This window comes from Muntiacus reevesi, chromosome 6, assembly GCF_963930625.1.
Source record: "Muntiacus reevesi chromosome 6, mMunRee1.1, whole genome shotgun sequence".
Lineage (NCBI taxonomy): Eukaryota > Metazoa > Chordata > Mammalia > Artiodactyla > Cervidae > Muntiacus > Muntiacus reevesi.
Genome location: NC_089254.1, coordinates 105,785,132 through 105,801,337, shown reverse-complemented (window position 1 = coordinate 105,801,337; position 16,206 = coordinate 105,785,132). Strand labels below are relative to the sequence as shown.

The window sequence follows — 16,206 nt, the reverse complement described above, 5'->3', positions numbered from 1 at the left end:
TCAAGTGACAGTTGTCATCATGTGGTGCTCAGCACCGCAGTGAGTGCTGAGGTTGCCGTTAATATGAAACTGCCCCGTCAAAGGAAAAGAGCTATCATCATAATTAAATAAATAAAACTCCAGCTTTTAAAGCTACTATCTGAACACTCAGTGTGTGTCAAGCAGAAAGTGTGTCGATGATACTCTGCGACCCCATGGACTGCAGCCCACCAGGCTCCTCTGTCCATGGGATTCCCCAGGCAAGGACAGGAAGCCAACAGGAGTGGGTTGCCATCTCCTCCTCCTGACTCTGGTACTGAACCCGCATCTCTTACACTGGTAGGCAGATTCTTTACCGCTGAGCCACCAGGGAAGCCCTCAAACACGTATTAAAATACCTTTAATTTCATTTAGTCTTCACACCGCACACAAAGTCCAAGCATTAACACCCTCTCGCCTACTCTTGTGGAGGAGAAAAGTGAGGTTCAGCATTATTGAGTAACTTCTCTCTTAGCCACAAAGAACTCACCTCCCCGACTCATAAAATCCAAGTTGTTTAACCTCAGTAGTATTTTGCAGAGGCTTAACTCTAGATTCTGTTGCATGTTATTGATGGATTTCTATAATTCATCTTTATCTTCATTTTGTATTAAAAAAAAAAAAAAAACAAACTCTGAAATAAAAAGTGATCTTACCTGCAAAGTGTATCTGTTTTTGAAGCAGTTTGTTACTAATTCTCCTTTTGACAGTTGATATAACCACGTCAATTTTCTGCCACTGTGACGGCTGGCGTAAAAGGCTGTGAATCGCTGGTAACTCCGTTCCAGCTGCGTACAAAGTGGGGAGAGCACTCGTCAAACACGTACCTCAACGCCTCCTATGGTCAACATCTCTAAACACAGACACTGGCCTGAGTTTACAGGACAAAATGCTGACATAAAAGTGAAATACAAGTATCGAGTGTTTATTATCTTGCAGAAGTCCATTAATTTACACACGTTTGAAAGTATTAAAAAAAAAAAAGTCTCTCGCTCAGGACAAGTAGGGACCACCACGACATTCATCACAGAACTACACGGTCCTCTTCCCGAGAGTAAACCACACTGCCGAGTGGGACTGGGGGTGCCACCTCCTGACCCCACGCCGGCCAGTGCTCACGGCTGCCTGGGCACGGCTCGGCTAACAGGAAGGCCTTCTGCAGGCACGCTGGCATGAAGGTGCCCCTTCTCACCCCTGCCCAACACCAAGGGAACAGAAGAGGAACCCATCCTTACCTCTGACGGCAAGGCAAACGTACAAGACTGCTGAAAGGGCCATGATCCGGAACTCAGTACTTGAATACTGAAATCCACTGGGGGAGGGGGAAAATTCAGGAATACATTAGCCTTATAAACTGGAAAATGCCAACAGAGCAGGTAAACTTGAATTGCTTTTTATTAAAAGAAAAACACACTAAATGAAAATCCTGCTTTAATATAAAACTAAGGATAAAACACATTAAATTTCAACTAAATTCAGTGAAGGGTAAGAGTTAGCTGCTCAGTTGTGTCTGACTGTGCAGCCCCGTGGACTGTAGCCCGTCAGGCGCCTCTGTCCATGAGATTCTCCAGGCAAGAACACTGGCGTGGCTGCCATTCCCTCCTCCAGGGCATCTTCCCAGCCCAGGGACCTCCTGCATTGCAGGCGGATTCTTTACTTTCTGAGCCACCCGGGAAGTAAAGGGAGGAAGAGCCACAAATTCTCCCCCTGCAGAGAGAGTGTCTTTCACTCCTCATCTAGCTCAGAATTATAACACGGCGTGCCTGTTTGGCTTCATCTGCTCTGGTTTTCTGTCACCAATAACCTCAGTCCACTCAGGGCACACCTGAGTTCCTCAGGCTGGATGGCCTGAGAGCCCCAAACTCAAGACAATGAGAAGCCCGAGTCAGCCGACTTCATTATGCCTCGTGTGGCACTGCTGACTCTGTATGCAGCACGAAGAGTGTATGCATCTAACACACAATCTATAAACTAGACCATCACGTCATCACCGCAGACGGCTGACAGCAAGTCTGCTGGCACCACAGTCAAGTTTTACAATGGAATGCTACTTTTGATTTGGGCAAAGCACAGCCTCATTTTTCATTTAAAAACAGAGAATCACCATGGATGATGTCAGCGAAACCTGCCACCACCTGCTGCAGTCAGACCCTAAAGGAGCCCAGCGGGCCTGTGTGTTCAGACGCCAGCCTGTCCTGACTCCCAACGGCAGGCAGGAGCCAGGCTGGACTGGTCATCTGTGCAGCCAAGGCAGTTTCTTATAATGGGAGAAACTGCTAAAATGGAATCAAACCAAGGTGAAAAAATGTTAACTGAAACTTAAACTTAAGTGGTGCCCCGAGCTGGCGACCGGCCAGGGTGAGGCGGCCACGCCAGCCGTGGAAGGGTCAGGGCTCAGGGCCTGAACACAAGACCCCCGCCGGCTCAGCCCCTCGGGGGGAACGCCAACCCCCTTCCCCAGCGGTCACCTCCTGTCATCACACAGGAGGCAGGAGGCGGGCGGTGCGTGGGGGGAGGACTTCCTGTGTGCCTGGCCCTGAATTTCTGATAAGGCTGCTGTCTCTCACATTTGCTGCGAAGAGTGCCGCCTCCTCCCAGAGCCCTGCCTGATCAAGGACGCTCGGGAACCCGGGGATACTCACAGTCCAGCGGCTCGGAGTTCGTCAGGTGCTTTTTGAACTGCTCGTTCAAATCTTTGCTTACACCAATGTCTTGAAACATCCGCTGAAGTTTAGAGGTATACTCAAAACCACAAGCTTGCTGAAATGAACCCAGACAACTGCCTTATTAACTTCTCCAGAGACAGGGATGTATACAGGGGAGTCTGATGGGGAGCATACACATGGCAGACACTGAACGGCAGTACTAAAGCTGCAACAGGATCCCACGGTATAAATATGCACTGATAAAAATCCACACACTATCAAAATCTACACAGCTGTAAACAGAACCGTCACAACTGTCACAGAACATAGTGACTACAACTCGGGCAGGAAGAGCAAGGATTTCTGACAGTGCAGGAGAACGCCAGGACGACACGGCTTGTCTGTGCTCTCACCCGCTGCCGCGGACTGACCTGCCACCCCTCCACCCCCGTCCTACTATGCTGAGGTCCTAGGCTGATGGTACTCAGAGGGGGGGCCTCGGGGAGATAAGGAAGTTTAGGAACGGTCCTGAGGGTGGACCTCTATGCGGGAATCAGTGCAGCTTGGTCCTGAGAAGAGAACGAAGAGTTGGCTGGGTGCGGACGCGGCTGGGCGTCCTCAGGGAAGGTGCAGGGAGAGCCCGCACTGGACCCTGAGCTGCCTGGACCTCGACCTGGGCTTCCCGGCAGCCTCCAGGGCTCTGAGAAGACTTCTGTCCTGTTTGAGCCACTCAGCTATGGCATTCTGCCACAGCAGCCCGCACCGAGGAACACTCACGTTAACTCATTTCCGGTCACAGTGAAATACGCCGTGAAACATGGACTAGCACCTGAGAGGCCAGGAGCAGCGGGGGCTGAATTAAGAAATAAACGCTCAATAGCAGCTAACACTGACGCTTCCTGTCCTCCTGCAGACGTGGGGTTACGAACGGTCGACCAAGTCCAGAGAAATACAAAATGCCCCACTTGCTCAAGACCAACAAACATACGAGTGGAGACCACGCCACGTGGAGTGATTCCTGGTGGTGGGGGGAGTGGGCGGGTCAGGGCTGGGGGCGTGCAGAGCGGCCTGTGTGTGCGTGTCTGTGTCTGGGAAGCTGTGTGTGTGTGCACATGGGCGCACGTATGAGTGTCGGGACAGCACAGGCAGTCCTACAACGGGGGCCTGGACGCGTCTCGACAACCGTTGGGGGGGCCTGGATGCGTCTCGACCACTGCTGGGGGCACCTGGACGCGTCTCGACCACTGCTGGGGGGGCCTGGACGCGTCTCGACAACCGTTGGGGGGGCCTGGATGTGTCTCGACCACTGCTGGGGGGCTCTCAGCGTGCAGCGGCAGAGCTCACACCTAGCCATCACAGCTGATAGCTCAGCCCAGCCGACAGCCTGGAGGGCCCAGGAGCCTCGGTGCCCGAGGCCACGCTCTCCAGGAGAAGCCGGCCTTTACCTTCAGCTTGGAGATCATGCTCGCCTCGGCGTCGTCGCTCGCACTGTTCTGGTGCACGAGCCGCTTGGCCAGCATCTTCGCATAGAACTTCTGAAACACGTCCTTGTCCTCGATGTACTTGAAGACCACCATCTGGAAAGCCCCCAGAGGGCACACACACGCCTCACGACCAGAACCAGCCACAGGCCGAGAAGCCACACGTGGGTCTTGTTCGGTCCCGCCCCGTATGCTGACATTTAGAAAGAAAATACTGCCCCCATAATCTTTAACATTGTCATCAACTCCTAAATCACATTAAGTTGGTCTAGACTTATTACCAATGAGAAAGGTACAAATGCTAAAACTGACTCAGTACAGGAAGTAAAATCGGATTTAGAATAAAATAAGTGATTCTACTACTTTCCAGATGCCACATATACATAACCTTAAAGCCACCTGTCAGAGAAAAAGTTCCTGAAAACCAAGGTAACTAGCCAGCACCTTACCACTTGGTTGAGCGTGTCTTCGAGTTCTGCTTCTTCTGGGTTCTTGGAACTGAAAATTTTTAAAAGGCATGGTGTTTTATTAATAAAACAAACCAGCAAATGTTTACCAAACAAGCATCTCTTTGTCAAACTACCATATCAGATGCAGTTCAAACAGTGAGTTCTTTTTCAGATCAGCACGTGGATGAAGGAAGGTTAGCTTTTCTAACCTGTGGCAATTTGGCAATCTTATATTCTATTTCATAAACTATTCTTCCAAATAATCATTTAGAATATCCACAATAAAAATTAAATGTTTCCCAAAACATTCTGAATCAAGTTTTCCTTTAAGATAATCCATTTAAATAAATGTACGTAAATTAGCTTCACTTTTCTAATTGCTTTCCTCAATATGCTTTAACTTAACTCTGAAAAAAATAAAAGGCCATCCAATGGCCTAATAGTTAAAGGTAGTGAGTGAGAGAGTTTTTTAAACTGCCTCCCCAGTGCTCCGTTCCACTTGTCATTATGTCTACAAAACAGATGGCTGTCCTTTAACAACTGATTTGTTCACGCTGGTCTATGAGCATATACTAAATTGAAAAGTGATTTCAGGACAAAAATTTAAAGGTTTACTCCAAGAGTCCTCGAAAAACAAGATCCCTATAAATTCATCTGAAATGACCCAACCAGCAAACAGGCTCTGAAGAGGCGCTCCTGCTGCTCCCGGAGCGGGGGCCGTGTCCCTCTCCTGAAAGGTTCCCCTGGGGCCCGCTCGCGTCTAGTCACTCACGCACGCTCGTTAGAGCGGCACTTCGGAGCTCTCGGCCGCTCTGCCTGCGTCAGCGGCCCTAACGAAAGAACAGTCTGTCAACAGACTCGATGAGACCGTCTCTGAAAAGACAATGGCTAAAAAAGCAGCTGTGTGTTCTGCCAAACAAACTCAAGCCCTGCCAGGGTGCCTGCGTATTTAAAATACAAAAGTTTTTCATTTGACAGAGCCCCAAATTTTAGCCTTTCAGCTAGGAGGGTCACGCTCACACCGTCTACACTCACAGACACGAGAAATATAAGAAAAAATGTGAACTGGGAGAAGGTACTCGGTTTACAGTACTTCTCTCAAAAGGTACAAAAAAATTGCAACGTAACACACGTAATAGAAATTCTAACTCCTCATCTAGAGGCTGAGATTTTAAGCAGGGTTACTAAGAGAACGCACAAAGGCACTAGTACCTCTTCTTCAACAGGGAGTCACAGTATCGAGCCAGCAACTCGGGGGATTTACTAGACGACTGAGCCATTTTGGTAACTGCGTTGTTGTTTATGAAGCGACCGCAAGCCTGCAGATCACAGAAACACAGTCAGAGACCAGTGTGCCGTCCGCTCAGTCCCGAACGGAGCCACAGGTCAGCACACCTACCTTGTCCAGCGCGGCCACGAAGCCAGCATCATTGTTGAATGCCGACATCACCAGGGCGTTATATTTTTTATGAACATCCAACACTGTCTGTACATACATTTTGGGGTCCTTGGGTAGAGGGAAAAACAGACACGAGTTAGTTCCTGGGGACTAGACTGTATACTCACATGCTACTGGAAAATATTCCAAAAGATCTGCATCCTTCTTCAAAGATGCTAACAAATAAGATCAAGAAATAGTTCACATCCCATCATCAAAACACATAGGACATTCTGCTTATTATAAGAAAAGAAAATATATTCTCTGCACTCGAAATGAAATACTAATTCCGAGCTACACGAAAAAGTGATTTTTCAAATTATTTGAAAATTTAAAGGAACCACACAAAACAAACTTTCAAAGTGACAGCTTTGTTTTGTCTACTTTTGCTGTTGAAAATTTCATATTCTTGACTTTGTCTTGGCCGGGGAAACCCGTCTGTAAGTTACTTAGAAGTAGCTGAGCAGGCAATGCAAGAGGTCTCAGGACACATGGGCAAGGGCAGGGGCGGGTCGCATGTGGCGGTGAGGGTCTGACTAGTACATCGTGAAATCCGAAGACGGATGAGGACAAGCAGAGAGAACTAGGGTGGAAAAGGCCAGGCCTGGAGACCGTCAGCGCACTGGGCGATCGGCGGGGTGGCCACCGGTAGTCTTTGGACAGAACGGAAAGATGTGAGAGCCAGCCTCAGGGGAGGCTTTGGGAGCGCTGCAGAAGGCAGGCAGGAAGGATGGGCCGGAGGAGAGAGTCCGGGGTCATACAAAGACCAGAGTGGCCGACCCCGAGGGCTGGCCACGTGTCAGAGGGCGGACTGAACTCGCAGGCCTGACCCGTCACACTGCGGGGTTGGGGCTGTCGGCCTCCCCTCTTAGAGGCTAGGAAACAAAGTCACGGGCAGGCACCCGGCCAGCCTGATGCGGGCAGCCTGCTCCTGAGAGTCTCAGAGAGCAAAGGGCCCAGGGAGAGGCCGGGCGGGCGGCAGGCGGTGCTGCTGGACACGGGCTCCGAAGCCAGCACGTCACCGACGGGAGGCGTCAGTGGTTTGCCAGTGCTCCCCAATTCCTGACGGGCACTCTCCTCCGGTTCAGGAATGAGAAACCACAACTCCCCCAACTCCAATTATTCTGCGTTTCTGTGACACCTGACTTGATTTTGGGTCACCATTAAGTCATTCTTCTGTGATAGGGTTACACTGGGAGGTTCAGAGGTCTTCTGTTTCTAAAGATACAGTAAACATGCCAGGTCTATTATTATTATGAATAAAAGTACTGTGACAAGATTTTCATTTCAGTGACATGTAAAGTGGCCTCTACCGGGCAGATATTTGATAAAATGTTAAAAGGGAACCTAACACAAAAAACTGCCAAATAAAAATCACTTAAAAGATTGAAAGCGGATGTCAATCTTAAAACTCAGAACACACACACATAGCATTAACTGTCTCATTGTACAATCCTGCTCTTAGTTTCAGGAGAACGATTCCAGGAGTAGAAGTTTCAAAAAAAAAAAAAAAAAAAGAAGTTTCTTGCATTCTGTATTAATGGTCTGATTCCCAAGACTGTATCCAAAAGTACCTGTCAGTCGGCACATGTCTTACTTCAGATAAACTCATTTCTTTTAACAATGAAAATACTGTCCGCTTGACTTAATTTTGGTTTTGCCATTGAAATTGATACTACTTTTGCCAATTCAGATTTTAGATTGTTTTCTGACTTCATGTCAAATTATTTCTCACCATTTATACTGTTTTTCTCTTGGCATTGGTTCTTTTAAAGTATTTACAAAGATCTTTAACCTCCAACGAGTACCCAAACACTGGAAAATGCCAGCAAACACTATCACACAGTAAGGTTAGCAGCATTACAATGAATCACACATCAAAACTGCCAATTTAAGGGCTTAATATGCTTCCAAACCTTTCTGTTTCTTGGAACGTTACTTACAGGATTGATATAAAGTGTATTATGAATCAAACAGATTAATATTTACTTTGTTTGCAAGAATGACTGCTTCTTAGGAGCAGAGGAGGACACACACACATTTATGACTGGGCGCTGCCCAGGAGGAAGGCTGACCCACTGGACCGCCCCGCTGCCTCAGCCTGGTTCCCAGAGACGGCCTGAAGCTCGGAGTTCCCGCCTCAGCACCCCCGCCCTTGCTCTGCACCCTCATCGATGGAGTCCTCTGAACCTGCACAGCCTCTATGTCCACCACCATGTTTGCGGGAGAACTACATGTCTTCTTCATTTCTTCCGATTTTTCTCAGATCCAGGATTTGGAAAAAACATAAAAGTCCCAAGAAATGCCAGATATGAATTCTCCATGGAAAGATAGATCTCTAAAAGAACAGAAATCTTCAGACTCCAATTACAGATCCTTTCGGCTAACAGGAGAAGACCCAGCCAGGGTCTTCAGGCTGGTGAGGAGCGAGGGTGTGAATGAAGTGAAGTGAAGTCGCTCAGTCGTGTCCGACTCTTTGCGACCCCGTGGACTGTAGCCCACCAGGCTCCTCTGTCCATGGGATTCTCCAGGCAAGAATACTGGAGTGGGTTGATCTTCCCGACCCAGGGATGGAACCCAGGTCTCCCGCACTGGAGGCAGACGCTTTAACCTCTGAGCCACCGGAAGGGAAGACTGTGCTAAGGCACTGAGCCCTGGAGACTTGAATCAGCTTCTAAGATCCAGAGAGAAGCCAGCTCGGAGCCTGCCAAGGGCAGACGGAGACAGGGCCACACGGGAGTAGCACAGAGGAGGGAGTTTAAGGAAGGAAGGCGCCATCGGCAGTGTCAGATGGAGGAGGAGACGTTCACAAGCTGAGTGATTTAGCAACCAGGAGGTACGTGGTGATGTGCAGGAGCTGCTTCCGAGGGCCCTGGATGGCAGGGTCACAAAAGCAAGAGAGGCGAGGGCAGAGGAAACGCCGGTTGGACGAAATGCATGCTTTTTTAAGAACATAAAGATGCGAATTTTGGATGTTAAAAAAAAAAAAGGAGCACTTAGCAATCTGCGTGATTACTCTTACTACGCAAGAGTTCTCTGCATACAAGAAACACGACACTGTTCAGGCTGGTCCCGGGGGGACCTCATCCAACTCCTACGTGATCGGCATCTTTCTGCCCGTGGCTGGCACATTGCTCTCCAGACCAGATGTCCCCACTCAGCTCACACAACCTGCCGTGGATGCAGGGGGATTCCTGAACTCTGCACATCAGAGCCGGCCTGACCGTGCCCCTGGTCCTGCCGCTCTCTGCACTGCTATTTACATTTCTTTTCTGTCAACGTTTTATTGTAGAAAAGATTCAGATATACTCAAAATCACAAAGAACCGTAAAACCTGCCCCTGTATCACTGTCCCCCTTCAACCATCGTCCAACACGAGCCCTGCCCATCACAGAGTCTAACCGCCTCACTCCTCCTCTGTGTCCCTGTCAGCAGCCGACTCATTTCTACCTGAACCACTCTTGATAAGCCTAATTGGCATGCTAACAGTTCTTCCTTTCAATCCATTTTTCACATGGTAGCAATTTCACTTAAAAAAAAAAAAAGGAGAAAAGAAAGAAAATATTGTCGTTTCAGGCTTATTGCACCGCTTAACCTGGTTTCCTCTTGTCCTTGGAATTAAGGCGCATCGCTGACCTAGCCTTCGGGGTGTCCCTGGGCTGGCCAGCCCGGGGCACCCTCTCAGGTTCACCTGCACCCCATCCCCTCTTCTGTCCCAGCAGACCTCTTGGTCTGTGGAGCTCTTTGTGGGATCCCAGCTGCCAACCGTCGATCCGTCTATTCTCAGGGAACCTCCCTGACCCCTGGACAGCAGGCCTCCCCCACCACACGATGGTCAGCATCCTGTGGGGTGCTGCGCAGGCCGCCCCCCTTGCCAGGCATGAGCTCAAACACCGAGAGGAGTTCACGGTGTCATCGGCCTGGGCCAGGGACCAGCCGCGGCCACTTCAGGGCGGGTGGACGCACAGCAAGGCTAAGCCAGAATTGGGCTCGGTGTGCAGGTAAAGTCCGATCTGGGTAAGAGAAGGCTCCCTGACGGGTCTGCCTGTGGGAGCAAGGACTGAGGTTTTCCCCTACAGGTGGAGGAGAGAAGGGAGCTTCCTGGTTACACGAAGGACACAGTGAGTCTCCTCAGAACCTGGTGATCACAGACTAAAAATGGACATTTGTGTATTTTTTTTCCTTCAGAAAAAAAGGTTGTTCTCTTCATCTCATGGCAAGAAAGAGTGGACAAACTTAACTGCATGTTTTGTGGACCAGTCTGCATTGTCACCATGTTATCAGTTCTCTGTGATTAAAATGGTCAGTTGGATTTACTGTACAAAACTGCTTCCTTTCATCCTAAAACAGCTCCTTGGGCTCCTCTCTCTTTTCCCACATCAACTGTGTCAAAACTAGTACGTGTGTTTTTTCTTTCTGTTTAAGTTTTATGATGGAAAACTTTCAAAATGATAAATAGTAAAATCAGACACCATAATCCATTGGCCAGCGTTCAGCAGTGCTGGTCGAGGACCTCCTCCCACCCACTCTGTACTCTGAGAAGGCCTGATGAGGCTGAGTGCTCCATCCCCCTGGACTAGACGAAGCCACACCCCGCTCCACACGCAAGGCTCCTGAGCAGGTGTGGCTCTGCATGGATCATTCTCTTCTCTCACCATCCACAGGAACGTTGAGTCAGGACTAAGTTATTATATTTGGGAATTTTACTCCAGAGAAAGGGAATCTTGGATGTATCACTTAACCTTACATCTGCCAGAAGCACCCAGCACCATGTTACTCTGTTTATTCTGGGGTAAATTCGTACACAATTCAGCTCTTCTAATTACACCTAAGCCAACTTCTCAACCCAAACCACAGAAGTTTTTTTTACAAGTCTGATACGGCCTCAGACTCACCCCTTAGTCTTATACTGAAAAACATGCTTGTCAGAGCTCCCTGATTTTATGTCTGTCTTTAAAATTCTCCATTTTAAGTACTCCTGTTACAAGCACTGTCGCTCCCGATCCTGGAGCCAGCAGCCCTGGGCCGCTCCTGAAAATGCCTTTCCATCTCAGGAGAACATTTTTTCCCCCCAAACCTGCAAATAAACATTGACAACTTTGTGCCCCAGTCCAGGTCTGCAGCCCAACCTCCCACTGTTAGACCGACAGCTCCGCTGGACATCAAAGTATCTACAAGCCCACTCTTGCTGGGTTCTATTTCAGGTCCAGTTTTAGAGTGAAGTCACTCAGTCAAGATACGGTTTCAAAGAGGAGTTTGTTGCTTATCTGTTGCCACTTCTGCCCTGAAGACAGTACTGAAACATTCTCTATACCTGACTTATGAAACCTTCTTTGTGGAGAACAATAGCACCCAGATTGCTGCAGAACGGAGCGCTAATTAAAAATTCAACATGAAACCAACTGCACCGTCAAGTATTCATCAGCAAGGACTTACAAGTCTGCATTGACTCCTTTCCTGAACTTCATTCTGCTATAAAGTTTTGGTGTAAGGGGAAATTACAAAGCCATCCAGTGGCCTGACACAGTTTTATTTTGTATTTATGTTGTATGTGGATGACTTTCCACATAGCTGGTGCTCACTTTAGATGGGCCATCAGGAAAGGTATTACCAGTTCTGAACGCCGATAAGAGTCATTCCTCAGAGCTGAGGGCTTGTCCTTATGACAGTACTGCCAACTTCCTTTCCAGAGAGCTTTCTGTACTGATGGAAAACACAGGAGGCAAGCTCGTGACCCACCTCTACCGAGAGACCGGCCTTCACCACCTCACTGCACACACCCTGAGCGCCATTCACTACCTGCACTCAGCTTCGCCTGTGTTTCCAGCCCTTATTTTGCTGCTGTTTCATTTATCCCACTGCCTTTTACATACTGGGTAAGCCCCCTGAACCCTGCTGGAATATCACGAAGGCCCAAGTGTACTGAGACCCAATTCTGTGCGAGGCATGGTGCTGGGCTGAGGGCAGGACAGTGGATAAAGCCACCTCTGCAGGAGACATTTACACAGACATCTAAAATGTAAGGAGTGTGAACGCCATGTAAAGAGTCCAATATGATGCTATTTCCAAGGGGTGGTCGAGAAAGGCTTTGGGGAAGGAATGGCATTTGAGGGTACTGGAAGATGAAGGTGTTTAATACACGGGGCAAAAAAGAAGGCACACATCTAGGCAGAGAGAAGAACCAGGCAGGTCTCAGCACGGCACGTGTATGGTGGTGTGAAGACCCACGGCTGGTTCAGACTCAGTAGGAAATGACTCCATCTCAGGGGACAAATGCTGCCGGGGCAGAGGGGGAGGGCAGGGGCCCTGAGCCCACAGCTGCCCCGCTGAGCTAAGGGCGGAGGAGGGCACGGAGTCTGAGAAGAGGCCAGGCACCTCACACGGGGACCCCTGGGCTCAGAGCCGGGCCGCAGATCCTTGCGGAATAAATGAAAATCATTTCAATGTTCTCTGCAGCATACCTTGGCCCTTTGAGTTACAGCAACAGCCACCATCATGCAGCTGGCTGCTGCGGTAGATAAAACCAAGAACCCAGCCGACCACGCCAAGGACTTCGATCTTTGTAAACAAACCTGAAGGTGTGGGCTCTGCTACCAGACTGCTCCCCTCAAGTCTCCTCCTGTATCTGACCATTCTCCTGCAAACCGCCACTACACTGCCAGCAACTGAGCACGTGTCGGGCCTCGGCCCCTCTACCTAAGCGTCACGTGGAAAGTGCCGGCTGACCCGGCCGCCCACTCTCTCCTTTCCGTCCAGAGGCCAGACGTGGGGTGACTCGCCTGTGAAACAAACCTGCCTTTTGAAACAATGATCTGATCCGCTGTTCAGCTCTAAAGCAGTTTAAACCCATCCCTGAAGATTCCTTGGTGCACAAGGTTTTGAAGTCCTCCAGGAGCCTCCATGCAGCATGCTGACGGCGCGGGCGGCCTGGCTGGGCACGCCTGCCCTCAGTCACCAGCCTCTGAAGGCCGACAGCTCTCGTCCTCCGCTGGAATCTCCCGTGACTGCGGTGGGCCGGACCACACCGAGCTGCCTCGGCCTGAAGCCCTCATCCCCCGAGAGGAGCCCTGATCCCCAGCCTCGTTCTCGAGTGTTCCCCGGCCTGGGGGCACGGCAGGTACAAGACGCAGCGCGTCTAAAAGCGGCACGTGTGCTTAGACTCTCAGCCACACTTCACGGGGGGAGGACCGCCATTTCCTCTTTGGGTGAAGTGAGGGGGACCCCATGAGGGGAATTCCCTGGGCACCAGTTACCCAGGAACACATGGGATTCTCAAATCTATTTAACGATGAAAAATATGCCTTCAGAAAATCCTTAAGGACATTCTGATGTTTCTAATACATAAATATTATTTGACTCACATTACAAACTTAAAAACCTGTAAAAATTTCAGCCTACATCAGATTTATTAGCAGTAAAACATGCTTTCCAGCCAAATGGATGGCTACCCTGCCCTTATAGCTAAACCGGGTTTTGAATTAATAACTATGAAAACCTTACGTTATTGAAAAGATAACTTCATCAAGGTGGCCCCTTTTGAGTCTCATGTACGCGCACACATGTGCGCGCGTGCGTGCGTGTGTGTGTGTGTGTGTGTGTGTGTGTGCGCGTGCGTGTGTGTGTGTGTGTGTGTGTGTGTGCGCGCGCGTGCATGTGTGTGTGTGTGTGTGTGTACCTGTGTCTGTGAGTCAGACTGTTCAACAAGAAATATTTAGAGTTTGGACATAAGAAAAATCATTATATAATTTTTATATAATTAAAAACAATTAAACAGGACTGTGTACCGGGTAAAAACTGCAATCCTCACTGCTAAGCACTGCGGACTTTCATGTAAGAAGCCCTTTATGAGCATTGAATATTCTTTATTCACAAAACCTCTAGAAGGTGATCACCATCATTAGTGTTTCTTCCTAACTGCCACAGACAGGACAAGCGAGTGAGCAGTGCGGTCAGCGGTTAGTGAACAGCCAAGCTGGATCTGAGCCCAGACGGGCTGTCCCCGGGGTCTGTGTGCAGGGGCCCCACGGCACTGCCAATCTCATTGCTGGGACCTCACCCTGAAACCTGGAGACCGCTTCCACAGCACTCTCCACCAAGCCTGTCCCCGGCCATGTAAAACTCTAAGGTGTGTTCACATTCTTCCCTCTGATAATCCACAGATGTGGCAACAAGTGATGCAGCAAGCCCCATAATGAAAGGTGGAAAACAGAGCCCCCAAAGATTAACAGGAAAATAAAGACTCGAAATACTTTACACCAAACACAGTAATATCAGGGACAAAAAGTTTTCTGACTGAGGCAGAAGAACCAACTGTGTTCCAGAAATTTTCTTCTCCATTAGCTGTCCCAAACACTACTGAAATTAAAGCTCACAACAGGGACAAACCTGAAGGCTACTTGCCTGTCTCTCAGAAACACGCGACACTTCCAATGTAAGACCAACAACTGAATTATAGAAAACCCAGCAGAAATACTCTGGGACCTCCTGGAGTTGGGGTGGCAGTGGGGATGGAGGTTGTATGAGAAATGCCATACATTTCAGGGCCTTTCCAGGGCAAACAGCCCTGAGGTCTCCAACTGGAGGGCGGCACTCAGACCACAGTTCCCGCACGGGGCAGCCTGTGGCCCTGGAGCAGAGCCGGGCCTCTGGGAGGCTTCAGCCTCTTCTTTCCAAGGAATCATCCGCTCTCTTCTAGTGCAACGAATGTTAATTTTGAGAAACAATGAAAGAAAAAAAAAAAAAAATCAAGAAATAACATCCCTAATGCCTAAGAAGTGCCAGAGGAGAATTAATGGAGATATTTACTAAACAAAGACACTTGTGAAACTCCTACTTTAAAGAGCCAGTGGATGGTTCTCTATGAGAGTCCAGTGAAAGTCCTACCCACTAGACCTGTAGGCGGAGGCAGGACACCCACCTGCAGTCCACGCACGGGAATGGTTAGGTCCGACCGGTATTCAGTTGAACAGTACTCACATTTAATGCAGCTTCTCCACACTTTTCAATTGCTGCAAGACCCTGATTATGAATGTGTGTCTCCAGGAGTTTTTTCAATTCTCCCAGGCCATCTTGGATTCTAGATACAAGATTATACATGCGACCCAAATCTGAAAGAAGAAGGTGCCACATTTACGCATCAAAACAAACTTTGCAAATCCATCCCACTAAATATGTATTTATAGAGATGAAAGGTACAGTGAAATAAAACCCCCATGTTGTTAGACCTAATAATCTATTGCACTTAATTGTACTCAAATACTTTATATTTAGCATATGTATATTTAGCCAAAATAACAATGAAGTCATGTGATTATGAAAGCATATTTCCCCCTTGCCAGGAGAAAGTACTAATATAACAGAGAAAAAAGATGAACAGGAACTACAGGTGATGATTCAAGATTGAGAAACTGATTATGCCTAATACACAATCAGTATTTACAAGAATGAATACATTTAAGGAGTATTTATGAATATCCTTCTCAACTATACAAACAGTTCAGCCACAGAAAGGCCCCACATCCGTCACTTAATATATGCATGGCACATGACTGATTTACGAGCACCAAAGAAGAAAAGTCCTGCGTCTGAACACGAATCCTCTACTGAGCTCCTCAGACGTCCCAGGAAAACAAGGGAGGCGTATGGAAAATACTTCTGCAGAACAGCGGCCTTCTCATCTCTAAGAGTTTTCAGCATAAAAGTCACATACTCACATCCACAAACAGTGGCAGCATCACTGAATGCTAGAGTGTATGGAATAAGTCAGATTTCAAATCAAATCGAAAAGATGCTCTTCCTCCAAAGTCCCACCCAAAACACACTATAGAAATCTGAGATCAGCACACCACAAGGTACACACACACACCTTTCTTAAAGAAGGGCTGGTGTGGTAACGCCAACTCTGCGTCTAGACCTTCACGCAAGTTCGCAGTCACAGACCCTAACACACAGCCGCGGGCTCCGAACCCCAGCGGCTCACCTTCATTTTTGTCGGCGTCCAGCAGGTTCTGGAACTCCGTGTGGAAGATCTCCAGGTGCTTCTCGATGAGGACCTGCTCGCACTTCCTGGCGAGCTCGTCCTGCGTGCTCTCGTGAAGGTACACCTGGACCCTCCGCTGCTCCTCCAGCAGACGAGCCTCCGCCTGCGGGGGTGAACTCAGGTCAACGGTCTGGAC

General features: G+C 48.8%; 1 protein-coding gene across 2 annotated transcripts in view; it reads right to left on the bottom strand.

Moving 5' to 3' along the window:
* Positions 1 to 16,206, bottom strand: part of CUL1 (cullin 1) — an 88,526-nt gene that overhangs the window by 7,185 nt on the left and 65,135 nt on the right. For both annotated transcript variants that reach the window (XM_065939329.1, XM_065939328.1), the window contains exons 8-16: positions 16,011 to 16,173; positions 15,008 to 15,138; positions 5,993 to 6,100; positions 5,806 to 5,912; positions 4,594 to 4,642; positions 4,109 to 4,240; positions 2,661 to 2,778; positions 1,254 to 1,330; positions 675 to 806 (exon numbers count right to left, since the gene is read on the bottom strand). In XM_065939329.1, coding sequence (XP_065795401.1) covers positions 675 to 806; positions 1,254 to 1,330; positions 2,661 to 2,778; positions 4,109 to 4,240; positions 4,594 to 4,642; positions 5,806 to 5,912; positions 5,993 to 6,100; positions 15,008 to 15,138; positions 16,011 to 16,173 — 1,017 coding nt within the window. The remainder of the gene's footprint in view (positions 1 to 674; positions 807 to 1,253; positions 1,331 to 2,660; positions 2,779 to 4,108; positions 4,241 to 4,593; positions 4,643 to 5,805; positions 5,913 to 5,992; positions 6,101 to 15,007; positions 15,139 to 16,010; positions 16,174 to 16,206) is intronic.